Raw genomic sequence first — 26,537 nt, 5'->3', positions numbered from 1 at the left:
TAACCCGGACTTCCCCCTCTTGACTCAAATAAGACCAACTTTGGATTTTCCCTCCCCTATTGACCAATCAGATTCTGTTACCAGGCAGACTTTAGCTGCCGCCGGTGCGAGCCCGGCGCCTTCTGTCTCCGGGTGGCAGCAACAACCAATGGTAGAACAGGCCGTCCGAGTATCTAGGCAGATCGGGGCTGTTCCAGCCATTCAGAAAAAAGAAAATAAAGCAACGCACGAGCCCGCTGGGCCAGGACCGTGGGGCTGGGCTGGAGTGAAGGTGGCTGCGAGGTAGTTTCTCTTTCTCCCTTACCTTTATTGTTGCTTGTGTTGGAAGGCGACTGTTCAAAGGTAGGGAGGGCGCAATATGAGTTGGGAGGAGAGCAGAAAAAGATTTTGGCTGTATTTTCAACTGCTTCTTCACCCATGTGCACGTGCCCCGAATCTGGGACCCCATTTCCCCAACCGGGTTTCCTACGCCCAGCCCAGGAGTTCCGCTACCCTGAACCCCTCACTTTGCAGCAACGCGGGATTGAATGGAGGGGGAAGGGAGGGAGGTGGGGGCGCGCATCAGGATGGGATGTTGAGGGAGATGACGTAGGGGCCGGCGACGTGGGGAGGGGAGCTGCGGGGGAAGCCGTGGCGAGATTAAGTAATGAGAACTTGGGCCCAGTTTTTTCCAAGCCTGGAAGGGCAGAAAATGTTCGTATCCTTTCTGACCTCCCAGGCAAATTCAGTGGTGAGGAGCATATTAGAGAATTAAACAACTTTGTCTTGTGGTTGTTATTGTTGTTTTTGAGGGGAAGGAGGGCAGTATGGGGTCAGAGGCAGAAATGAAATTTTCTTTCTAACGTGGATTCCCAATCCCCCCTATCTCTTCCTTTACAGTTTTCCACATTTAGGAGACTGCAGAAAGGTGGGGCAGATAGAATGGAGATGGCAAAGATCTCTGGGTATATATGGCCCTGGAGAAGTAATGGAATAATTTCTAATTTTTGGAGAAGGCGAGTTTTAGAAAAAGACCACTGGGAAACTTGGAGGCTTTCTTTCTGTTTTTCTGTCTTTCTGGGTAGAGAGATGAGGAGTGCCCTGGGGCCTTGTGGGGGGGGGGGTGCAGGGAGGGAAGTTAAATCTTCTTGACCTGTCTTCTCCCAACTCCAGCCCTCATGCCGGGATGGCAGAAGATGAACCTGATGCTAAGAGCCCAAAAACTGGGGGAAGGGCCCCCTCAGGTAGTGCTGAGGCAGGGGAACCAACCACCCTCCTTCAGAGGCTCCGAGGTACCATTTCGTAAGTACTCATCACCACCTCTAAACCTTGTTCCGGACCTGGGGATAGATCCCTGTAGCACTTCACTTCCTCTGTAGATGATCTCCCCCTCCCAAGCAAGTGCATCTGAACAGGGGAGATTCTTAATCATGGTAGCAGTTCTTGAGCACCTGCTAGGCTTTTCAGACCTCTTCCTCTCCCTGGCAATCAGACATAGGGATGGGGAAAAATCTTGTGTATGACCTCCAGCTTTCTCCTCTTCCCCACAGCAAGGCCGTGCAGAACAAAGTAGAGGGAATCCTGGTGAGTATTTTGGGGAAGAGGGCAACAGGGAGATAGAATTGGTGGGAAATGAGGATGGTGAGGATATGGGTAAGAAAGGTTTATGCAAGTCAGTGTTGTCTACCCTGTCAGAAGATAATTGGCCTTGCAACTTGCTATCACTTTGACCTTGAGCATCTCACTTCATCTCTGTGACCTCTTGTGTAGAAGCCCAATAGAAATAAAATCAGAGGTGATCCCCTCCGCTCCCCTTCTCACCTTGGTAGCTCCTAAGGGCTCCTCAGGGCACAGTGAATGCACAGCCTCAAATCATTTCTAAGGTCCTTTGTCAACCTGCCAGTCACTAAGTCAGCTGGACTTTTTAGTAAGCATCAGTGGGTCCTACCTTGGGTCCTTCTTGGCCTTATTATTTCTCCTGCCTCTGTTCCTCCCTACCTCAGCAAGATGTACAGAAATTCTCAGACAACGACAAGCTGTATCTCTACCTTCAGCTCCCCTCAGGGCCCAGTACTGGAGACAAAAGGTAGGTTTGGTGCTAGAATTTTAGATATCAGAGGTTCTGATTCTTAAAGAAAGGCTCCCTAAAAAGGGGCAGGGTGAATAGGAATCCTCATAACAGTATCCTTAGTGGGGAAGAAAAGTCCCTGACCTGCCTTGGTTTACCAGGGAAAGGTGGATTCTGGATGAACTGATTCAGTCCAGCACTACTGAGGTGATAATCTGGATAGAACCAGGGCAACTGTTGGGATGTTAGTAATACTTGTTTCTTTTACTTCTCTTGCAGCTCAGAGCCAAGTACACTCAGCAATGAGGAGTATATGTATGCTTATAGGTGGATCCGCAACCACCTAGAAGAGCATACTGACACCTGCCTGCCAAAACAAAGTGTTTACGATGCCTATCGGTGGGTGGATGGGGGGTGGGTGGGATGGTGGGCATAGGACTACCCCCTCATCCCTGGAGAGCTCCCTGCCTTGACAGAGCCTGACTTCTTAAAGGGTTTCCCAACCTTCATCCCCAGGGACCCTCTGAACCCACTCCCAAACCTCCTTCTCTGAGTATCTTCCCACTCTGTCCCCCACGCACTCAGGAAGTACTGTGAGAGTCTCGCCTGTTGCCGCCCACTCAGCACAGCCAACTTTGGCAAAATCATCAGAGAGATCTTCCCTGACATCAAAGCCCGAAGGCTTGGTGGCCGGGGCCAGTCCAAGTATCCTTGACTGGAGAGGTTGTGCTAGAGGACCTGGGGAGGAAAACTTAGTATGTGAAGAGACAGGACTGGAAACAGCCTAACCTTCCTAAGGGGCTTGGAGACCCCCATGTGTTGGTTGCCCCTTAACTTAAACGTCAGATATTGCTACAGTGGCATACGAAGGAAGACCTTGGTATCTATGCCGCCCTTGCCCGGACTTGACCTAAAGGGCTCTGAGAGTGTAAGTAACAACCCTCCGACTGCACTCTTCTCTCCAAGGTAGAAGTCAGAGGACTTTGGGAGACGTTTTGAGGCCTGACCCAGCCTAGGTCATTCTGCACACAGTTTCTGGGTATATAGGACATGCCCTTCTGCCTACCCTACTGCTGAGGCAGAGGAGGGAGAGAATTTGTGGGTTTCTGGGATGGGTTGATAGAGGCTACTCCCATCCCTAGTCTGGTCTTACTTATGGTCAACACTGTGTCTGAGAGGGGTGGAGGGTCCTTTGTTCAGAGTGTGATTGGGCATGTCCCTCCCCCCTGCAGCCAGAAATGGGCCCAGAAGTAACCCCAGCACCTCGGGATGAACTGGTTGAAGCAGCCTGTGCCCTGACCTGTGACTGGGCAGAGCGAATCCTGAAACGGTCCTTCAGTTCCATCGTTGAGGTCGCCCGCTTCCTGCTGCAGCAGCATCTCATCTCTGCCCGATCTGCACACGCCAATGTGCTCAAGGCTATGGGGCTTGCTGGTGAGTGGACCCCCTCTTATGTTCTGAGAAACCCTCAGCCACTTTCAACCTCAAAGGCCCTCCCACATCCTAGGATAGAGACACCTTGGATTTGCCTTCTATTCCTAGAGAGCCTTCTGGGACATACCTTAGACCACCTTCTTTCCCCTGCCTCTACCAGTCAGTCAATCAGAATCGCCTCCCTCCTCCATTCTGTTTCCTCCTCACCTTGTTACCTTTTCTGGCACCTCTGCAGAAGAGGATGAACATGCCCCTCGGGAACGGTCATCTAAATCCAAGAATGGTGTAGAGAATCTGGAGGGCGGAGCCCATAAGAGACCAGAGAGACAGGCCCAGGTAAGGAAGTTGGTGCCCTTGACCTTGCTCCCCTGGGTTGGGGGTTTAGTATATCCTTCCACCAGTGGATCCAGTACTTTTTCACCTCCTGTGTCTATTTTTCCTCCACTGTCCAGTCTTCCCACTTTTTGTGTTCTTCTCTTTACTTTTTAGCCTCCTAAGGAGCTGGACCCCCGGGCTGGGGCTGGACCCCCAGCACGCGGAGAGCGAAAGAAGAGTGTAGTGGAGAGCCCAGCGCCAGCAGCCAATAACCCACAGGTTAATGCCCTAGTGGCCCGGCTGCCTCTGCTTCTCCCTCAGGCCCCTCGCTCACTTATTCCACCAATCCGAGTCTCTCCACCCGTCCTGGCCCCCAAGCTTTCTTCAAGCACTCTGAAAATGGCTACACTGCCTCTGCCCCCTAGAGCTGGGGGACCCCAAGCAGCTGTGCCCATCATTAACATGATCTTACCAACTGTTCCTGCTTTGCCTGGACCTGGACCCGGGCCTGGGCCTGGGCAGGCTCCACCTGGGGGGCTCACTCAGCCGAGGGGCACAGAGAACAGGGAAGTGGGCATAGGTGGTGACCCGGGACCCCATGACAAGGGTGTGAAGAGGACAGCTGAAGTACCTGTGAGTGAGGCCAGTGGGCAGGACCCACCAGCTAAAGCAACAAAGCAGGATATAGAGGATACAGGAAGTGATGCCAAAAGAAAACGGGGGCGCCCTCGAAAAAAATCAGGTGGAAGTAGGGAAAGGAATTCTACCCCTGACAAGTCAGCAGCTGCCGTGGACTCTGCCCAGTCCTCAAGGTTACCACTGGAGACGTGGGCCTCTGGAGGGGAAGGCAACTCAGCTGGAGGGTCGGAGAGGCCAGGGCCAATGGGAGAGGCTGAGAAGGAGATGCTTGCCCAAGGTCAGGAGGATGGTGCTGTTTCCAGAGGAGGAAGGGGCCCCAGTTCCCGGCATGCCAAAGAAGCAGAAGATAAAATTCCTCCTGTCACCCCGAAAGTGAGTGTCATCAAGGGCAGTAGAAGCCAAAAGGAGGCTCTTCATTTGGTCAAGGAAGAGGTAGACACTGCAGCACAGGGTAATAAAGACATAAAGGGGCATGTGCTTCAAAGCTCCTTACCCCATTAGTGAAAAGACCCCAAAGCAACACCCCCATGTTAGGTATGTGGGGAAGAGTGCTATGTTAACTCTACCTGTCTGCCTAGTAGAGGCCCTTCTTTGCACTTGCTTCTCACTTGGCTCTTCATTCTCTTCTGTATAGACAGCTGAGGCACCCTGTCTTGCATAGTGCCTGGTTCTTGCCTCTTACCTTTCCAGCTCAATACCCTTGGCTTTAGAGTCACTAATAAATCTGTAGTGACCATCTTACCTGGATCCCTGTGCTATCCTGTGGAAATACAGGGATGGAGTATGATGAATGTATAGGTTAGGCATCTTTCAATTTTAAATCATAGAAAACCTAACTCAAACTGGCTTAAAAATAAAAATGTATTGGCTCATGTGACTGGAAAGTCCAGAGGTAGTGCTGGCTCCAGGTAAAGCTGATCCAATGGCTCAGTATGTCTCTAAATACCTGATTGATTTTCTTCCCCTACTGTTCTACCTTCTGTAGGATCAAGCCTGGTCCACCTCATGGCTGCCAGCACTCCTAGGATTACATATTTTCCTCATTTATGTCCAGACAGAAAGAGAGGGCATCTTTGTGCCAGGAATCCTAGCAAAAGCCCTAAGATTCACTCTGGTTAGGCCAGCATGGGTCACATGCCTGCCCCTAACCAGTCACTGTAGCCAGGAGTTTGGTAAATGCTAATTTGCTTATTTATTCTACATCATGGACTGTACCTTTCGAAAAAAGGGCAGGATCAGCCTCCTTAGAATCACATAGATCTCTAAATGGAAACTGGGAGTGGGGAGTTCCTGGGGAGACAGCTGACACCTAGCCACTGCTATGAAGTACCTGTGGTTTTAGCTTGCTAGGCTGAGATCAGCTATACCTGCTTCCTCTTTTCCAAATAGTCTTGCATTTTCCTTACTGCAGCTATAATCTCTTTCCTCTTGTTCCAGTCTCAGAAGGAATGAGAGGGAAATCATTCTTCTTTAGGGACTATCTCTTTAGTCTCATTTAGATGACAATCCCCTTTCTTTACATCTCAGAGATGGATATCCTTCCTTTTCCTGTTTCCGAATTTTAGTTTCTCCTCATTCCTGCTTCCCTGTCCCCCACCCTACTGCCTCTTTCACCATGTAGAGTGAAAGATTTACTCCCTAGTCATTTTATTAAATTCATTCTGTATCCACCAGGTGTCAGTCTCTTGTCATGTATGTGTCAGGACTTAGCCAGGATTGTAGGGCTTAGGCTATGTGTATGGAAGGGGGTAGCTGCGCATATCAGGGAGCACCAGTAGGAAGGGAATCCAGGTATGTATTTGGAAAAAGCAGTAAACCAGCTGATATTACTTGAGGACCTACTGTGTCTTTTGCATAGGGTAGCTTCTGTCAGGGATTCTCAGTTTTCTTTCAGGGAGCCTTCATTCATTTGTTCATTTATTTCCACCATTGCAGATTTTTAAAAATTATAATATGTAATGTTTGATATCTATAAAGAATATATTTAAAATGGATAAATTATGAAGCATAATAATTAAATGATCCATCACCCAATTTGTACATTAAAACATTAGAAATACCACTGAATTTCTTGTGTTCTTCCCCTATCCTATCCTTCTGCCTCTCCCTAGAGGTAACCACTATCCTTAATTTCGTGTTTATTAATTACCTGCCATATATATATATATATATATATATAGCCTTTCCATATATGTATATATTCTTTAAAAATGTATTGTTCAGTTTTGCTTTTTAGCTTTACAAAATTTTATTCCCTAATACTCCCCGGTGGTTTGCTTTTTTATTTCACTTAACATTATTTCTAAGACTCATCCATGTTGTAGATAGCTATTATTCGTTCGTTTTTATCCATATAATATTTCAAGTGCATAAACCACAATTTACCCATCCACCTATCAGTGGACATTTGGGTTCCCAGTTTTTTGCTGTTACAAATAATGCTGCTACTAACATTCTTGTACAGGTTAGTGCCTTTGTTTTTATCATTTATTTACTTATTTATTTATTGGCCGTGTTGGGTCTTCATTGCTGTGCACGGGCTTCCTCTAGTTGTGGTGAGCAGGGGCTACTCTTCGTTGCAGTGCACGGGCTTCTCATTGCAGTGGCGTTGAGGAGCACGGGCTCTAGGCACGCGGGCTTCAGTAGTTGTGGCGCACGAGCTCTAGAGCACAGGCTCAGTAGTTGTGGCGCATGGGCTTAGTTGCTCCATGGCAAGTGGGATCTTCCTGGACCAGGGGTCAAACCTGTGTCCCCTGCATTGGCAGGCAGATTCTTAACCACCGTGCCACCAGTGAAGTCCCAGTGCCTTTGTTTTTAGTAAGATTTCTAAGGTTTCTAAGATGGTTCCTTTGGTCTGTACACCCTCTGAGTTGGAGACTGTTCCCTCTTGTCTCATTCTCTAAAAGGGTTTACATCAGATTGAAATGAACCGTCCCTTGAAATTTTGATAAAACTTACTTGGTAAGCCCTCTGAACCTGGCATTTCTTTGTGGGAAATATTTTAACTATTGATTTAATTTCTTTAATAATTATAGGCTATTTGGGCTTTCTATTTCTTCTTGAGTCAATTTAGGTAAAATGTTTTTCTAGAATTTTGTGCATTTTATGTCATTTTTTTTAAATGAAATTTCTTCCATGTTCCTTTTTGCCTCTGCTCCCTGGGTAGTTGTGTCCTCCTTTTCATTTCTTCTGTTTACTTGTGCCTTCTTTTTTCCCCCCTTGACCAGCTACACCAGAAATTTATTTTACTTGTCTGATTTTAGCTGCCACTTTGGGCTTTGTTGATCCTCTGCCTTATATATTTGTTTTCTACTTCATTAATTATGGATCTTATCTATAGTATTTCCTTCTGCTTTCTTTAGATTTAATTTTAGGTTCTTTTACAACATCTTAATTTTAATCTTAATTTTTATCTAATTAATTTTCAAGCTGTCTTTTTTCTATTATAAGTTTGTAAAGACCCACTTCCCTATATTCTCCAAATTTTTCTGTTTAAAGTGTTTAAATTATTACTTAGTTCTAAGAATATTTAAATTACCTTTATGACTTTTTTGATTCATGATTTAGAAAAGTTTTATAAATTTCTAAAATCTGGATATTTAAAATTTTATCTTTTTGATATTGATTTTCAGTTTAATCATTTGTGCTCAGAAAATGTGGTCTCTATGATACCAATTCTTTGAAATTTGTTGGGAGTGTTATTTTATATTCTGTAACTTATCTTGGATGTCTAAATCTGTTTTGTTGTTTTCTGCTGACTCCTGGCCATGGCAGCTTATTTCTTGTATATTTTGTATTTTTGTATTTTGAGCTCTTAATCTTAGATTAAGATTCCTTAATCTAAGGGAATCCAGTAGGCCTAAATTGGGTGTACTTTCCTCCAGAGAGGATATGCATTTGTTTCTGCCAGGAGACAAAGGGTGCTCCTTACCTGGGACTGTGTTAGGCCTTTCAAGAGTCCCTATTTGGGCTTCCCGAGCTCCGCAACAAAAGAAGCCACCGCAATAAGAAGCCTGCACACCACAATGAAGAGTAGCCCCCGCTCGCCGCAACTAGAGAAAGCCCACGCGCAGCAACGGAGACCCAACGCAGCCAAAAATGAATAAAATAAAATAAAATCTATCTTTTAAAAAAAGAAAAAGGGTCCCGATTTAATTCAGGAGTCCCAGGTTTTCTCCCCTGCTTTGGCCAGGCCCAGGGCTTAGCCTCTGTTCACAATAATGATACTGGCATTTGTCCCCAGGGCAAGCCAGCTTCTCCTACTGCACGTTAACTCATCCTTCATAAGGTTTCAGCTCAATGTTATTTTTCCTTCCTCTAGTGATCTCTTCTACTTTATGATGAGGCCAGCGATGTGCTAAACATTATGTTTGCTGTAATTTATCCAGGATCCAGTTGTATTCTAATGGGGCAGCCCTTTTTCTTCTCTGTGCTGCCAGAAGTAGGAGTCCATTACTGTGGTTTTGACATTTCCCTTCTTGTTTTTTAAGACCTAGGTATTTGTTGGAAGCTAGTTGACTTAGGCACTGTCTTCAAGTCAATAGTGATCATAGCACAGTGTGAGTTATGTTAGCAGTAAGCACAGAGAGCTATGGGAGCCCAGAGGAATAGCATATAGATCAGAAATGACTTCCTAGTAGAGGTGGGTAGGACAAGTCTAATTGATAAAGCAAGGACAGAACAACAGAAGACATATGGTAAAAAGAGCTAAATCATGATACTCATTCTGCTGCATAAGAGGTGTAAATTCAAAGAGATTGAGTAATTTGGGAAGGCTTCATGGAAAAGGTAGGCTTGAGTTAAGCCTTTAAGGTAAGTAGAGCTTAAATAGGTAAAAAAGAGGAGGGCATTCCAGGAAAAGCAGGGGTTTGGGGATAAGGGACGTGAGCAAAGACATGGCAGTACAACCCAGTAAAGAGACCTGGCAGAAGGGATGTGTGTGAACAAGAGTGAGAAACTGGAAGGAGAAACTGGAAGAAGAACACACAAACATTGAATGAATGGTTGAAAGTTATCCGTTGACTGAATGAATGAATGAATGAATGAAAGGTATGAAGTCTGCATTAGAGGATGGAGGAACTGAAGTCAAATAGAACCAGCCAGGCAGCTGTTGCCATTATCCGTGTGGGAGGAGATGAGGGACTGGACCAGGCTGCTGACATGTTAGAGATCATAGGCATATGGAAAGATAAACCACTGGTGCTAGAATAGATAGAAGCATCCAAAGAAATATTGCCCTCACCATGATTGGGTTTGGGGATGTATCCATTCACTTTGGGAGTCCAGACCACTGGATGATTTTGAGATTTACATGAATATTAAGGGGCTTTTAAGTAGCCTATTTTAAATCTTTACCCTATTTTAAAAATCTAACGTGAAACAAGTTACTCTTCTGTAGTTCAGGCAATCTTCAGTTTATTAGATGAAGGGCTAAACTAAGGTTTTGGGGACTGCCTACTGCTTCCTCTGTACCATTCCCTATTCTCTCCCCAATACCCTGTTCCCCACTCCCATTGTTGTCTTTTTTCATTTTAGCCCTATTATAAATTGTTAGAGGTAATTTATAATTTACTAAAATTTGAAATAATCTTTTGCTATTAAACCAAGTCAAACTCAATATGTTTAGTCTATGGCCTCAAATAAATGAATTTATTGTTTATTTTTGTGGGCAACAATCAATTTTCTTAATAAAATCAAAGCAAATACCACATGCTAAACAGAGAAAGTAATGTCATTATATATTTGTCTAAGTGTTTTGTCTCATGTTGTGGTTCATCAGTAGGCCTAAGTCCTTTGTCTAGGATCATCCTGCTGGCTGCATCCTATGAGGTAAAGCTAATCTTAACATATATATATATATATATATATATATATATATATATATATATATATATAAGACGCAGTATTTCTTAAGAAATGTTCATGAAGAGGCATTTGCTTACTGGAAAGAGCATGAATTCAGTTCAAATCTTAGCTTTACCAGTTTCCATATGATTTTGAACACTTAGTCCAGTTTTTTCAAACTGGAATCAAAAATAGATCGCGACTCATTAGTGGGTTGTGAGACTGATTTAGCAGGATGCAAAACAGTGTTTTTAAGAAGTGAAATAAAATAGAATAGAAAATATCAGCATGCATTGCCTATAGTAAGGGTAAGTATTGTTTCATGAAACTTTTATTTCAGTGAAGACATGTCTATGTGCTCTTCGGTGGTCCTGATTATAAAATCTATTTCTTATTGTGGGTTGAAGTAAAACAGTTTCAAAAAACAATGACTTAACCATTCTGAAGCTCAGTCTCCATAAAATAAAATCTCTTTCACAGGGTTTTAGTGAGGAATAAATGAGGTAACGTTTGTATTCATACACAGTAGGAGCCCCCAAGCAATAACTGCTAGTAGCTTCTTTTTCTTTTCTCTGAAAAAAAGCCCATAATATCTATGGTTCAGGAGAAAAATTACTCTTTATAATTTCTTTAACCATAGGGGTGTTTAAAATATAACTGGAGCTGGGTCCTCTAGTTTTACCAACTTTTGATGAAGAAGCCAACTTCTTTCCCCAGTTTGATGACATTTAAATAAATAAATGACATTCCTTGACCCTGTTGGTACTTTCCTGCCCTCACACCCCAAGGTGTCACATGCGTACATGCTTTCCCACCAAAGTAAGAGGCTTCACGTGCATACATGACAGTATGGGGTTCCTATAGGGTCACCATGTACATGGGTCATCCATGAACAACCATCTATACCTGTAGCAGCTTCCTGGGACCTAAGATAGAGGTAAGTGGTGCTTTTTTTCTATCGAAAGAGAATCTAAAAAATAGTTTGTGTGGTGAGGAATTTTAGAGAATATTATAAATGTTATGCTTTTAAATTAAATATGGGAAACAGAATAGCACTCAGTTTTATAATCTGACAATTAAGGAGACAGGAGAAAAGAAGAAAAGCAAACAGGAAGGGAGGGGAATAATTTAGTCAAAACATCTGTTTGTAAATATTCTTATTTTATTAATTCATTTAAGAAAGATAACTATTTTCCCAGAACAACTATGACAACAAACAATCAGACAATTGGCCCTGTTCTGCATTTTTGGAAATCTCTCTAATGCTTGACTGGATTCTCGTATCTGCTTCTGCATTCAACCTGTTGCTGTATCAACAAATATAAACATTTTTTCCTGTGGTAGAAACTAAGGATACAGCTAGGATACAAAGATAAATCCTTTCCTGCCTTGAGGAACTCAGACTAGAGGAGGTTGGAGACCCAGAAATAGAGGGAAACAAAGAAAATTCCAAAAGAAGGCAGAAAGACAAAGTCATAAAGAGATGCACAGAAATTTACACATAAAAGCCCTTAGAGCTATAAACACAGAAAACTTGAAACAAAATCTTCTACCTAATAATACTGTGTGTGTGTGTGTGTGTGTGTATGGGGTGGGGGTGGGTCTCAGTTAATAAAGGACTTATAACTGCTGTAGCTACAAAAAGTTCCTACTTGAAGTTTGAACAGAGATGTTACTGGAAAATAAAAAACTTCCTACTATAAAAAGTAAGGTGGTCACATCTCTTTTTACAATGTTTCAAAAAGCCGGCTTACAGCCCTTGGGATCCCTATCCCTTGAGGGGATGGATGTGTGACATTTTAAACTCTAGGGTAAAGCAGGGTCATCACCTCTCCGTACTTGCCAGACAGCTGACTGGGAGCTGGCCAAGAGCTGCTAGGCCTGACAGATGGACTGGTGATTCCCCACTCCAGATGAGCAGTGACAAATTTAAACTATCTTTGGCACTCTTGGCCTCTTTCTCTGCTCATCTTTCATTACTGTACTCCTGACTTAACCTAGCTTATCAACTTGTCCTCCCATGATATGAGCAAATTCCCTTCAGGATGCTCTCTCCTCTTTTCTTTGGCTGGATCATTTCTAGCAACTTTTCTTTGTGCTGGTTCACAGTATTTTTGAGAAACCTTTCATTCATTCATTCATTCATTCATCATATACAGAGTGGCCTTCTGTATTAATTAACAATGTGTTCCTTCAGCAATCAGGTACCCCATTTGTTCTACTTTTGTACATACTGCATGTTTTACAGAGGTATTTTCAAGCTATTAATCTTTATTCTGCCTCCCAAACACTGAAGCAGTGACCCTCTTTCCTTCCGTCATCTATCCTATATTATTGTCCCAATAATAGTAATATAGTACTATGTATAGTAGTAACCTGTACTCTCTTTTAATCCTCACGAAATCCTGTAAAGTGTCAATATTCTTGGATCCACTTTGCAGACATAGAAACGGAGGTTCACAGAGGTTAAATCAGTCTTTCCAAATCAAACAGCCTTTAAGTGGCAGGGAAGGTGGCATCCAGGATCTGGGCTCAAACAACTAGCCCCAGTGTAGAATATTAAGTAAGGCCCTATGAGGGTTGGGACAGAGGTTCTGACGTAAAGGGTTCCTAGTCAATAAGCTATCTGATAAATACACAAAACCAACACCAGAAGTCCATTTGCGGGGCATATTTTTTATTTGTTTAGTTTTATATGGTTTTGTTTTGTTTGGAAGGAGTGATTATGCCCTCCATGCTTTTGTCATTTCACTCACCTCTCCCGACCTGGCCCTGTCCAGCCCCTCCCTGGCTGGATCGAGGTCCGGAGGCTGGAGGCCAAAGGCTGCCCAGGCAGGTGGTGACCTCGGAGGCAGAACCGCCGCCTCGAGTCGCGCCGCTAACGGCGAAAGACTGACGCGGTTGGACCGCGCCATTCCCCAAGCGATAAGGGGCGTAATCTTGGCATCGTCCTTAAAGATGAGTAGGAAAAGGATAGTGAAGGTGACTATCTTCCCCGCCTGCCCTTTGTCTTTCTGCTGTCCAGCTGGATCCCCAGCGTCCATCCCCTGACCTGATTTACTAAGGAAGTCGAGTGGAATAACGGAGGGGGAAAGCCATTGATTGCAATTACGGTAACTCGGTTGCTAAGCCGAACGGGCTCATTTACATATAATTTGCATGTTCCTGTGCTTACCTAAGTACGCGATAAGTCTGCACTCCTCTAACAGGGCACCCACGCCCACCTGCCACACTGCCGCTCACTGCTCTAGGCCGGGAGCCCCTTCCCCTTATCCAGCAAATTTTACTTCCCTTTCGGCTTCCTTAGCCTCGCAAACGCTGCCTCTTAGGTCCGCCTCCCAAAGATTGGCCCCTCCTCCTACCCGTAAGCTCCTCCCTCCGTCTTCTCCTCCCTCCCCAGCTGCCAAATCTCTCTTCCCCGCCCCCTTCTCTATTTCTGAACAGGCATGTTCCAGGCAGCTCACCCGACTCCCTAGATTACTATGGGATCGGTAGGGTCCTGAGCGTCGGAGAAGCAAGAAAGCATAGCCCACGAAGAAGGGCCTGAACTCAGAAGAAGAATCGAGATCTGCTGAGGATTTTTTTTTTTTTTTTTTTGGTCTTGGTTGTGCGAGGGAGGAAGAGAAAGTTGTGAGGCCCGGTCGAAAGTGAGGCAGCGCGAAGGCCCCCTCAGGCGGCGCCGAGGGCAGCCCCGGCAGCCGGGGCCTGGTGCAGCCGCCGCGGCCGCTGTCAGGGAAGCGCAGGCGGCCAATGGAACCCGGGAGCCGCCGCTGCTGCTGAGGCGGCGGTGTCGGCAGCCCGACCCCGACCGCCCGCACCCCCTCCGCCGGGGTCCCCCGGAGGTGAGCTGCTCCTACCCCGTGAGTGCCCCCTGCTCTGTGTGTGAAGGGGCCCCTCTCCCACTCTGCCCCGCACAGCGTCCCCCGCCCCCACACCTGGGTTTGACTGCAAAACTGCCCTCCCGGTGGCAGCTGCACCCCGGGTTCCTTCTCCACCCTTTCTTCCCAAGCCTGGGGTCCTCCTCTGCTTTTTGGCTTCCTCTTCTGTTTAGCTCCGCCCTCTGCCCGGGGATTCCCCCCTCCCTCACTCTTATCCCTGTTGCCTCCGTCCCGAATTATTTTAAGTCGTCAACCCTTTCCACATCACGACGCTTTTTATAATGTCCATCCTTGTTTGTCTTTCCTCGTTGTCTGTGCTCCAGCCCCGAATCTTTCCCATGGCCTCCGCCTTTACCCCTTTTCCTATTTTGTCCCTTTCCTCCGATGTCTCTATGCCACCCCAGCACTGGGTTCCCTTTTCCCTGATCTAAAGATTGTGGCCCTCTCTTCCTCTGCTGCTTCGGATTCCGTTACCTTACTGCCAGCCACCCACCCAGCTCCTGGCTTCCAAGAATTGTCTATTCCCTTCTCCTTAAGGCATCTAGGCTCTTACCATCATTCCCAAAGTACTACTTACAGTCTCCTTTGACTTTAAGCCTTACCCTTCTTCTCTGGAGTGCTTTATGATTCCTGTAACTTTCTTTAGCTTCCCTCTACCCTTCCTCAATTCCCCCAACCTCTGGAGGTTTGTTCCTGTAGAAGAGAGATCTGACAGTGCCCCTTGCCATTCAGGATTTCCAACTTCAACACCTCCCTCGAGTTTAAAGGGTCTTGCTGATCCTTGTGACACTTGGTTCTGTTTTCATTATGGTCTTTACGTGTTCTCTGTCATACTCTTTACCTTTACATACCACTGATTTCTGGATCAGCTAAACCTTGAGCTAAGAAGAAAATGTGTTGGGAGGAGAGGGAGCCTCAGCTGTCTCAGGCTTTTCTCTGGACAGAAGGGTGTTTCTGAAGGATGGAGCAAGTTTAAAAGAAGTTCCTATCAGACTACAGTTTGTTGGAGGAACGAGCAGTCCTGCATGGAAACTGAATGAGGTTGTGAGAAATTTTGTTTTGGATTATTTAATTTTAGGCTTGTCTTAAAGGGATCACAGAATAGAGTCTCCTCCCACTCCTAAGAGGAATCAGTTTACTGTCTGTGGCTTCACTAGAATGGTTTTGGTTGATTCCTTAAGAGTTTAGGCCTGGAGTGGGGTTGGTCAGGGGGTAACTGGGAAAATGAACATGAGACAATGGAAAGAGCTTGTATATTCAGAATCAGGACTCCTGAGTTCAGCATGTGACTTCCTCACTTGACCTTTAGAGTGACTTTTTTTGGGAAAATGGTCCACTCTGTAGGCATCAGTGCAGTAATAGGCTTATAGCAGGATGTGGGTTGGGGGAAAAAATTAGACTTAATTATTTGTTTACAAAACATTCTGGGTTCCTCAGACACAAGGTATTTATGAGTAGTGATTTAGTTGTTCTGAGACTTTTCTTTCATTCTGGTCTCTCTGTTGGGCCTTTCTAGTCTTAACAACCATCGGAGTAAATCAGTTTGAAAGACAAGCTCCAGGCCAGCTTCTTTCATCTGCCTTGCTTTTTTCCCCCACAGCTGTAAGTTGCTGACCACCTTTGCTGTTTCTCTTGTACTTGAACCATAACTCCAGATTCTGTAGATGGAAAGTATGTTTGTGGGAAAGTCCTTTGAAGAAACTGGCTGGAAAAGAAAACTTGGAGTGAGTTAGGACTTAGGAAGCTAGTTGCTTCCTTGTATGCCATGTCTCTTGGCCTGCGATAGCGAAGAGGGCATGTGAAGTTCCATTCATCTTCCTACTCTAGGCCTGTTTGAAAGTAATCATGCTACCTCATCCCACTTCTCCCTTTGTCTCCCTCCTCGTTAGCCAGTGTCCAATCTCATAATTCCCCTTTTTAGGAGCAGCTTCACTCCTTGGAAGCACCCCCAAAGAGAAGTCATATTTCCCCTAGTTTCCCTGCTTCCTTCTCAGAGCTGGGTCCACACTGCATGAGAACATGTTTGTTGAATGCCATCTAAAGCAGCAAATTGAGATTCTTTGATTTGGGGAAGAAGTTTGAGAGGGACCTCTCAGTAACTGGCATGAGACAAGAGAGGGCCTAGTTCAAGTGCATTTGGAGCTTGCAGCAGGAAGGAACAATTCAGAGAGAGGTGAGTGTACAGGTTGCTTTCTTTGCCATCTGTCTGTTACAGCAGGGGCTCCCAGAGCTGGCTTGGGCTGTCTGGCTGGAATCTGCTTATACCAGCTCTATAGCCCTGAACAGAATTCTCAGCCTGATTCAATATTGACTTAACTACCCAGAGACCACTGCTCTCCCTACCCTCCTGTTGGTAGCTTGAGAATGCCCTCTCCCCTGATGCCACCCTGCCTTGGGGCCTTGGGTAAGTGTTTACCTGGTTCCTGGTAGGGCTTGAGCCTGTTTGACTGCTCGGCTCTTTGTTTCTACAAAGAGAAGTTTGTACTCAATCTCCATTTTTACCGTTAAGGTTAAGGGGGAAAGGTGAGCTCAGACCTCCTTAAAGAAAGGTTTGAGTTAAACCTTGAGACGTGAGGAGGAAATTCTCAACCACAGAACAGGCAGCTTAGGATGATTAGGAGTCTCTTTAGAAGAGCAACTTCTTTTTAAAAATTACTGCTAAAGGCATACATGCATTTGAACAAATCCAATTGTACTTAAAGAGTTTATGATGAAAATCAATACTTCCTTTCCCTTCATCCCTACTCCTAGAGTTAACGTGTTAATTATTTCAGTTATTTCAGTGTTTCTCTCTGACAGTTATTGCCATAACCTTAGATAAAATGCTTGTGCCTTTGTTTCTTGGTTTATTAATTGTTACAAAAGAAGATTGCGCTTTAGAAGATTCATACCTCTTGCTTATATATTGTCATTTTTATTTCTACTGGAAGCCTGTGTAACTTTTTTTTTTTTTTGGCTGCGTTGGGTCTTCATTGCGGTGCGCAGGCTTCTTACTGCGGTGGCTTCTCTTGTTGCGGAGCACGGGCTCTAGGCGTGCAGGCTTCAGTAGTTGTGGCACTTAGGCTCAGTAAGTAGTTGTGGTTCACGGGCTCTAGAGCACAGGCTCAGTAGTTGTGGCACACGGGCATAGTTGCTCTGCAGCATGTGGGATCTTCCCAGACCAGGGCTCGAACCCATGCCCCTGAATTGACAGGCGGATTCTTAACCACTGTACCACCAGGGAAGTCCCCTGTGTAACTTTAAATAACATATTTGAATCTTCTGTTCTTTCCATTAACTTTTAATAACCTCTCTTAACTATCTACCTTGTAGGATGAAGATACTGGCTCCACTACTCTTTTTTCCAATTCACATGATCCATCTCAAAGGGGTCTTTTTTTTTTTCAAAGTGATCTTTTAAAAGGAAGTGGAAAATTGAGCTCACCTCTCTGCTTGGAGGCAGAGCACTAAATTAGATGATCTCTTAAGGGTCATTCTATGAAAATACAGAAACGTATAAAAACGTGAGGATTGATCTGAAGCAATTGTATTTATCTAGTTCATGGAAAAAGATTTTAAGAAGGGAATGGTGATTAACTGAGTGAGGAAATTGATTTGGGGCTCTTTATATCCTGTCCTACCAGAGACCAATCCACCAAGTCCTTTAATGGAGGCCATGGAGGGTTGTTTGCCTAGAATCTTTTGAGGTGATGAGAGGCGGGAAGCCATGTTAAGTGATAGCATTCCCTCCCCCCTGCAGAGTCTTCTGCAGACATTTACTTAAATGCTCAGTCACAGAACACATGCATATGTACCCTCTCTGTCCTCTCTCACTGCTGCTGTTCTCTGCTTTGCCCTGAACAACCCTCTGATGTTCAGCTGAAGATTCCCTGCATTGCCCAGACATAACGTGTGGAGCCAGTCGGTTGTCAACATGCCCCCCACGCCCCCACACACACCCCTTTCCTAGAAGCCAGCTGCTAGTCCGGGGCGGGGTCGGCCTCTTCAGTTCCCTTCCAGTCTCCCTGGAAGGCCAGTTTAGGCTCCCAGTGTGAGATGTGGCGCCTCAGTTTTCTGAATGTCCTTGAGAGCCATAGGAGTCATTTGATACTAAAGGTTTGGATTTCCTTCTCTCGTGTTTTTCTTGTTCTCTGACTTATAAGGGGAAGGGTGGTGAATACAGAAACTGTTTCTTCCTTTTTCGCTTTCTAGTCCTTTCTCTCTCTTTAGAATAGTTACTGGGGCTTCCCTGGTGGCGCAGTGGTTGAGAATCTGCCTGCCAATGCAGGGGACACGGGTTCGAGCCCTGGTCTGGGAAGATCCCACATGCCACGGAGCAACTGGGCCCGTGAGCCACAACTACTGAGCCTGCGCGTCTGGAGCCTGTGCTCCACAACAAGAGAGGCGGCGATAGTGAGAGGCCCGCGCACCGCAATGAAGAGTGGCCCCGGCTCGCTGCAACTAGAGAAAGCCCTCGCACAGAAACGAAGACCCAACACAGCCAAAAATAAAAATAAATAAATAAAAATTTTTAAAAAAAATAGTAAATATATATTAAAAAAAAAAAAAGATGGGTACTCTGCCCGTTTTAAAAAAAAAAAAGAATAGTTACTTATCAAAGCTATATTTTCTTTGCATTTGAAAATGAATGAATTGATGTTGAGGACCATTTCTGGATTTAGGTTTGGGAGAATCCATTTTTTATTTCTTATTGCCTAAATTGCCAAAACAACCTAAATTTCCTTCAACTCCTCCTTTTCCCTATGACTTGCTTCAGATGCCGGCAGTTCCTGAGGCTCAGAAAGGCCAGGAGGGAGGCCTAGCTCCAGTTTGGTAGTTTCTAGTGGCAGAGCTGCCTATACCGGAGAGGAGTTTGGTTTTCCTCCTTCTCTTGACATTGTCTGTTCCCTGGAGAGTAGAGGCTGCCAAACTGGGGACCTGTTCTCTTCAGCGGGAAGTCCCCTGAATACTGTGATGTGGGATTTCTAACTGAGCCCTGGAATAAAAATAATGATGGTCTCCTTTCCTTCCTTCCTGGTGCCAGTAATAATCCCAATTGTGACCATTTCCAAATCTTCTGTGTTTCCTAGTGAAGTCTGAGATGCTGTTTGTGGAGAATGTCTGAACTTCATTTCCCTTGCAAGTTTTGAAAAGTGGATTTTTAGGAGCTTTTGGTGACTTGGAAGTCTCTGGAGTAGAGGCAAAAAGAAAAATGTGCCAAGCCTAGAGAGATTGAGAAAAAAGAGTTGGTTGTATAAAGTGATTGAGGTTGTTGTGTGAGTTTCTAAGCAGACCTAAAAGGTAGTGGTCCCAGTTGAATTTGAGTGACCCTCTGGTGCAGAGTGTCCTACAAAGGTGCAGCAGGGAATGACTAAAGCTTCATTCTTATTATTTCTGTGCAACCCATAGTTGCGAGTAGAGACAGATCCGCACAGGCAGCCATGCTGGTTCTGCTGCTCAGAGGGCACTGCCTAATTTGGGAGAGGGCATAGAGAAAGAGTTGCCACCTTTTTGCTGATCCCAAGCTCAAAACTGCATCAAAGAAATTAAATTTGGGGATGAACTTCTTGCTTGACAGAGTTGGGAGAAAGATAAACCAAAGTAGCCATTTTTGATGCTTTCTGAGAACTTGAGTTCCCCATCTGTCTTCCTGCAAAACTTTAGTGGTTGACTGCTGGGAGTGAGGGAGCTGTACTATATAATGTTGGGCAAATGAAGGTAACCTTGAGTCTTAACATTTCAGAGGTGCAAGAAGAGGCACTGGAAGAGTGGCAGTGGAAACCGTGGCTTTGCAGAGTGACTAGAGAATCTGTATGTTGAGCCTCCTTCCACTTACCCAAAGTATATGCACCCAGGTTGACTAGTGTCAAAGCTGATGTCACTATCAGTTGGAAATTACCTGCATTCCAGCTCCACAGCTGCTTCTGCCTTCCTCTTGCTCATGCTCTTGAGTGTGTCTTAGATTCACTCTATTTGTATTTTTGTGAAGAGGCCTCTGAGTCCATTGCTGACTGCAGCCAGACTCCGGAGCTGGGTTGATCTGACATTAACAGTGTGCCTCTCCCAGTCCTTGCTTTGAAATTTCCTCCTGTTCTGCACTGATTCTCCTGATTTGGATTTGGTGAGGCTCTGAAGAATCATTCTAGAAAAGCAATGGCTTTTATCAACAGTGTTCTCTCACTGACTTTCCTTCTGAGAGTCCCTCCAGAGAGAGATTCTTGGTTATGTGCTTCCTGCCCCTCCCTGTTCTTTGGACATTCTAGACACATGAGTTCCAACCTGATATCTTTTTGCCTTCTCACAGCCCCTCCAGTTCTTGGGAGTGTGTGTATGAGAATGGGGAAAGTAGTGTTGGGATAATTGTTTTGGAAGAGTCTCAAGTAACGAGTATTAACTGCAATTCACTTCCCTTATAAACAACATGTGTGTGTGCACACGCATTGTTTACTAACCTTTTAGGTGATTAGGATTCAACTAGCATTTGTTAAGTACTACTGTGTGCCAGGGACTGTGTTAGATCCTTTTACACACATAAAGTTATTTATTCTACACAGCAATAATAAGAAGTAGATATGTTTTTCCCATTTTGCAGTTGAGGAAACTGAAACTCAGAAGATATGTGGTTTGTATAAGTTTACACATCTCATAATGGCAGAGCCAGGATTTTGAACCTCAGCCTATTTGACTCCAAGTTCAGGAGTTTTTCCACTATCCTCCAGCTGCCACAGCACTTGAGAAAGGGAGAATGATGTCATAAAGTCAGACGAACAGAGAAATGGCTCACTTCAGCAGGGATGATTGTTGTTTTAGAGCTTTATCTTCTCAGTGAAGCCTGGTGTGGTATTTGCTGGACCTTATTTCTTGGGAACTTTGAGTCTAAAAGGGAAGGTAAGAAAGTATCTGTAACTAGAAAAATACATCCAGATTTTAAGACTAAATAAAGGTGAGATGTTCAGGACCAGTGTATGGAGTGTTATATGAGTAAGAAAATACAGTTCAAAGAGGAAAAGGAAAAGGTTATTGGCAGGCATTTAAAGGGAGATATGGAGATAGAAAAGCATTTGAAGAGTTGGGGACAAGGGAATTAAAACCAGAATTGCTTCCCAGTCTACCTGAAGAATTTGTAAACCTATATGAACGAAACACATATAAAGCAGCATTCTGCAAATACAAGTTAAGAATAGAGGCTAAGCTGAGTAACTAAGTGCAGAAGGAATGAAGAGTAACGTAGCAGTCAGAAGTGGAGGGAGGTAGTCAGGGAAAGCTTCCTGGGAGGAGAGGACTTTTCATCTGATTTTGAATGAGTCCAGGAAGGCGTAGAGAGAGGAGGTGCCAGGGAAGACTTCATGGTGAAGGGAAGACCTGAGGATGGCACCACTAACCAGTGTGTGTACGTGTCTCCCTTTCTGTTCCTTTCTCCCTCCCTCCTTCCTTCCGTAGCCTGGAAGCTCGAAGTCTGGCTGTGGCCATGGGAGACACGGTAGTGGAGCCTGCCCCGCTGAAGCCAACTTCTGAGCCCACTCCTGGCCCATCAGGGAACAATGGGGGCTCCTTGCTAAGTGTCATCACGGAGGGGGTTGGGGAACTATCAGTGATTGACCCTGAGGTGGCCCAGAAGGCCTGCCAGGAGGTGCTGGAGAAAGTCAAGCTTTTGCATGGAGGCGTGGCCATCTCTAGCAGAGGCACTCCACTGGAGTTGGTCAATGGGGATGGTGTGGACAGTGAGATCCGTTGCCTGGACGACCCACCCTCCCAGATAAGGGAGGAGGAAGATGAGATGGGGGCCACGGTGGCCTCGGGCACAGCCAAGGGAGCAAGAAGGCGGCGGCAGAACAACTCAGCCAAACAGTCTTGGCTGCTGAGGCTGTTTGAGTCGAAACTATTTGACATCTCCATGGCCATTTCATACCTGTATAACTCCAAGGAGCCTGGGGTGCAAGCGTACATCGGCAACCGGCTCTTCTGCTTTCGTAATGAGGACGTGGACTTCTATCTGCCCCAGTTGCTTAACATGTACATTCACATGGATGAGGACGTGGGTGATGCCATCAAGCCCTACATCGTCCACCGTTGCCGCCAGAGCATTAACTTTTCTCTCCAGTGTGCCCTGTTGCTGGGGGCCTACTCTTCAGACATGCACATTTCCACTCAACGACACTCCCGCGGGACCAAGCTACGGAAGCTGATCCTCTCAGATGAGCTGAAGCCAGCTCACCGAAAGAGGGAGCTGCCCTCCTTGAGCCCAGCCCTTGACACAGGGCTGTCTCCCTCTAAAAGGACTCACCAGCGCTCTAAGTCAGATGCCACCGCCAGCATAAGTCTCAGCAGCAACCTGAAACGAACAGCCAGCAATCCTAAAGTGGAGAATGAGGATGAGGTAAAATTCCCGGGAGGGACAGGGGTAAGCAAGGCGGCATGGAGACAGGATGTCTGACATAGGGTTATTCTGTCCTTTTCTCTCCGTCCCTCTGTTTCATTTCACCGATAAAAGCATGGAATGTTAGAATGGAAAAAGACCTTAGAATTCATGTATTCCAGCTGCCTCATTTTACAAAGGAAGAACTCGGAGACCCAGAGAGAGAAAGTGACTTTCCTCAGGTCATATAGCTAACAGCAAGGCTGATACTCCTGACTCTGTCCAATGTGATTTTACTAAACTGCACTGCCATTCTCTTACTGAGAACTGTGGCAGAGACCCTCCCCAGCCTGACTTGAAACCTGGGATATCTACCAGGACCTCTCAGAGCAGCAACCATGGGGGAGGAGAAGGGATCCTGTGTGTGAATTTTGTGTGTGCTGGGGGAGGGGAGATGTTAAGTAGAACCTCAGCTTCGTTCTCCTAGCCACTCCTCCTCATAATCCCTCTCCCCCACTCCCTGAAGATCCTGCTGTTTGTTGACATAAGGGTAAGGTTCATTCCCTATCATTGAGGCATCTGCAGAATGCCCTCCCACCTGCCTTTCCTTGGGGGAAAGGATGTCTTGCTTGTCTTTTTCCCATATCATTTGGGAGAAGCACAAAAGGAAGAGGGAAGCAGTCCTGGTAATAGAGTAAATCTTGGGCATACCCAGTGTCTAGTCAAGGACCTGAAACCTAAAGAAGAGAAAGCAGCAGTCAGGGTATCCCATTTAGAATATAGAGCAGGGATGAGATAAGCACATCAGTAGGTTATACCCACCTTTCATTCCATATCTGGACAGATAGCAGGGGAAGTTGCCCGGTGGACAACCAGTAGTATCAGTGACCTGATGTCCCAGCCAGACAATGGTGCCCCAGTCCCCTCCCCACCCCCGACTCACCACCAGCCATGCTCCCATCCTGGCTGCCAGCCTAGCCTAGGAAAGAAGGGAGAAAAGAACGAGGAATTTGCATTGTTGGAAAATGCATATAGTTGTGCTGGCATCTGCCTCTGGGGGGGGCACATAACCCACCCACGTTTTTGATACAGTGGGACTTCTTTCAACTAGAGAGAGGTCAGAGTGACTAGGGAAGGGAAAAGGCAAGAGCAGGGGAGACTACAGAGCCTGGTCTCTCTGGAAATTCGGTATTTTATTATGAGAATAATAGTGAAGCTAAAGGTACTAACATTTATTGAGCACTTACTACGTGCCAAGCATCATGTCAAATACTTTACATTTAATTCTCACAACACCCCTAAGAGACAGGTATTATTTTACCATTGAGGAAACAGCTTAGAGCGGTTAGATGATTTGCCCCAGGTCTCTCAACCAGTGCATATCAGACCAGGCCTCAGCTGTCAGAGTCCATATGGGGAAGAACAGCCTAGGCCTTAGCCATGAAGGTTTCCACATCCATGCACAGGCAGAGCCCAAGTGTTCTCAGAACCAGAATAGACCATTTTCATTTCTGGTTGAGCTTGGCAGGGCAGCCCAGGGTCATGAAGGGAGGCTGTTGCACAGCAAGAAGAATCATCCAGAGCCGGTGGGACTAAGGTCGGGAAGTGTTCGGGAGCTCCTCCTCTTGGGGTATCAGAGGGAGCCTGTATCAGTATGAGTGGGAGCAGCTGCAGGTGAATCCCTTGGTGCCTCTTGGCTTTTCTCTGCAGGCATTTTGTAGTTCTCATCTTAGGACCAGAAAAACTGAGGCCTCTGGCTTTTCTTACTCTGTGTTGGTCCTCAGTCCCTCTTCCTTGAATCTAACTCCTGCCTAGGGTGGGATTTGGGGTGATGCTGAGACACAGTTATTCTGTGAGTGCTTAAATCCTCTAGGTTGGCTTCTCCAGCTGCCATTCTTCCCAACCTGGCTCCTTTATCTTGGGTCAGTAGATCCAGGAAAGGAAGGAGATACCACGTCCCCAGGCACTCCCATGTTATCTGATGCTGGCAGAAAGAGACACCTGAATCCACGGTGGCTCCTCAGGAAATGTGAGCGTGAGAGTCACCAGGAGTCTAAGCGTTGGAGTCTTCAGCACAGAGGTCTCTCCAAACCCCTTTGGCATTTTGAGGATACATCTTTCAAGGCCTTTGTCTCCCAAATACCAAGGGAATTGTTTTTCTTTCTTTCTAATACTCCTTCTCCCTGTCATGCAACATTTATTCACTCGACATATAGCTCCTGAGCTTGTATACTGTGTGGAGCCCTGCACTAGAGGCAGTGGAGGATGTAGGATAAAATGCTGTCCTTCACTCCAGGAACTTACAAGGTAGTATGGAGATTGCATTAACTAGGAAATTGTTTACTTTGTGACTCTTGATTTTGTATCCTGAAACTTTACTGAATTTATTAGTTCTAACAGTTTCTTGGTGGAGCTTGTGACTCTCTTGAAATGTTGATTCCTGCATGTGAGGAGGAAGTATACAGCTTCCTAAAACAAAACATAATTGTCTCAGGTCTGAGCAGAGACTCCAGAAGGAGAGACACACCGCTCCCCATCTCTCGCTTTCCTGTGGGTTCGGAGTTTAATCCTACCCTCCTGCCACCAGTAGGGAAGCTCTGGAGGGTGAAGAGAGGCCTCAGAGAAAAGGCCCAGGTGCTCATACAAGTCTCTTCCTGCCTGGGGTATCCCTACAGAGTTCTTCTCTGCCCAGATCTCACAGAAGGTTGTTTTCTTTTAATGAGGAATCCTTTACACTCTCCCCTACATTCAGAGGGCTCTAGCACTGATTCCTTCCATCTCCCACCATTCCCCACCCCTCCAAGCCCACTCCTTCAAAGTAGTTTCTCTCAGCCTAGTCAGGAACTCTGTTCAGGCAGTTTTGCAGTTGTAACCAAATGGTAAATATTCTGGCGTAGGGTTGGGGGTGCAGGGGGCAGTAATTTAGCTGCTAGCCCCACACCCCACATAATGATACTTGTAGATCAGCTTTGTCTTCTCAGGGCTATAACCTTTGTACAGAGAAATATGCTGCATATCACACTGTAAGCCCCAGCAGGCCTTTCAGCCTAATGGAGTGTGATGTCAGCTTCTTGGCCTCAAGCTTTTCTCCTTGGAGCTGACTCAGTTTGAGTGACTCAAGCCTACAGAGTAGGAGAGAGGAGCAGGTCATGATATACCTCCCTTCCCCCAAGGCTGTTAATGAGTCAGGACCGTCCTGTCTGTAGGAGAGTCAGCTGGAGCGTGGCTCATGGAACCAATATCCTGCCTGCTGTTCCTTCCCCACCCAGCTCATGAGTAAAAATTGAACCAGTAAGTCACCATAGCCTCTAGCATCCTCACTGCCTCAATTCTCCCTCCCACCCCTGCCCAAAGCAGTTGTTGCCTTGGGAGAGTGTTCGGCTTGGCTTCTCCCTCAAAGTGCCCCTCTCCCTAGGTTCTTCAAACAAAGACCTGACTAGAGGACCTCCAGCTAGAATAGAACTTAAACCGTGGAATTAAGTAGATGCTTGAAATGCGGATTGCAGAGTAGCTCAGTGACCACTGCCCTCCTGCCCTGGGAGTTCCCGGGACTTTGTCTCTCAAGTCCAGGCACCTCCCTTGCTGCACATTTGTGCACACATACTGCCCCTTCTTCCTGCTCTGGGAGACCTTGGTGGACAGAACCCAGGATGGGCCTGTGCACGAGCTGCAGCAGAGCCGCTGAATGAGCTTCAGGACCAGCCCTTTCCCCTGTTTTGCTTACAGACACCAGTAAGACATAGGAATGGGGTGAGGTTTAGCTAAATCCCCTGGGCTGGGACTAGGACAGCTGCTGCTGGTCAGCTACTCAGCTTTCTCAGATGGATTCAGCTGGTACCTGGCTCCCCAACTTATGTCAAAAAAATTGTAATTTATTGAGTATCATGTGAAATACCCTGATAGGAAGCCTACAGAAGTTTGGTAGGTAAGAAAGTTATTCATCCTTAACTCCCAGCAGCATCTAGCCCAGAAGTTTCATGCTCATGGGTCCATGGTATCCCTTGTCACATGATTGAAGGTTGGGATTAGGTTTCCCAGGGTGATA

The 26,537-nt window shown here is 45.9% G+C and overlaps 2 protein-coding genes across 11 annotated transcripts in view; both read left to right on the top strand.

Moving 5' to 3' along the window:
• Positions 1–142: 142 nt before the first annotated feature.
• RFX5 (regulatory factor X5) lies at positions 143–6,110 on the top strand. Of its 6 annotated transcripts, none has more exons than XM_057530158.1 (11): positions 245–282; positions 880–907; positions 1,153–1,281; positions 1,530–1,563; positions 1,983–2,065; positions 2,327–2,446; positions 2,633–2,752; positions 2,894–2,975; positions 3,280–3,481; positions 3,717–3,817; positions 3,971–6,110. In XM_057530158.1, exons 3-11 carry the CDS (start codon positions 1,166–1,168, stop codon positions 4,934–4,936), a joined length of 1,824 nt encoding a protein of 607 aa, XP_057386141.1. In that variant the 5' UTR covers positions 245–282; positions 880–907; positions 1,153–1,165; the 3' UTR covers positions 4,937–6,110. The 6 variants fall into 6 exon arrangements, with proteins under 6 accessions (XP_057386119.1, XP_057386133.1, XP_057386141.1 ...); XM_057530144.1 differs by having other exon boundaries at positions 265–342; positions 880–944; XM_057530141.1 differs by having other exon boundaries at positions 269–342; positions 880–995.
• Positions 6,111–13,259: 7,149 nt separating this feature from the next.
• The window catches only part of PI4KB (phosphatidylinositol 4-kinase beta), a 29,578-nt gene continuing 16,300 nt past the window's right edge, over positions 13,260–26,537 (top strand). Inside the window, exons 1-4 of one of the 5 annotated variants that reach the window (XM_007178046.3) lie at positions 13,264–13,392; positions 13,724–14,121; positions 16,152–16,330; positions 21,577–22,513. In XM_007178046.3, the coding sequence (XP_007178108.1) occupies positions 21,605–22,513 (909 nt within the window). In that variant the 5' untranslated portion in view covers positions 13,264–13,392; positions 13,724–14,121; positions 16,152–16,330; positions 21,577–21,604. Of the gene's footprint in view, positions 13,393–13,723; positions 14,140–16,151; positions 16,331–21,576; positions 22,514–26,537 lie in introns of all 5 variants that reach the window. The other 4 variants (XM_007178047.2, XM_028165393.2, XM_007178045.3 and 1 more) reach the window with 4 other exon arrangements.

This window comes from Balaenoptera acutorostrata, chromosome 1 (genome assembly GCF_949987535.1).
Source record: "Balaenoptera acutorostrata chromosome 1, mBalAcu1.1, whole genome shotgun sequence".
Taxonomy (NCBI): Eukaryota; Metazoa; Chordata; class Mammalia; order Artiodactyla; family Balaenopteridae; genus Balaenoptera; species Balaenoptera acutorostrata.
This window is presented reverse-complemented; position numbering and strand designations above follow the sequence as displayed.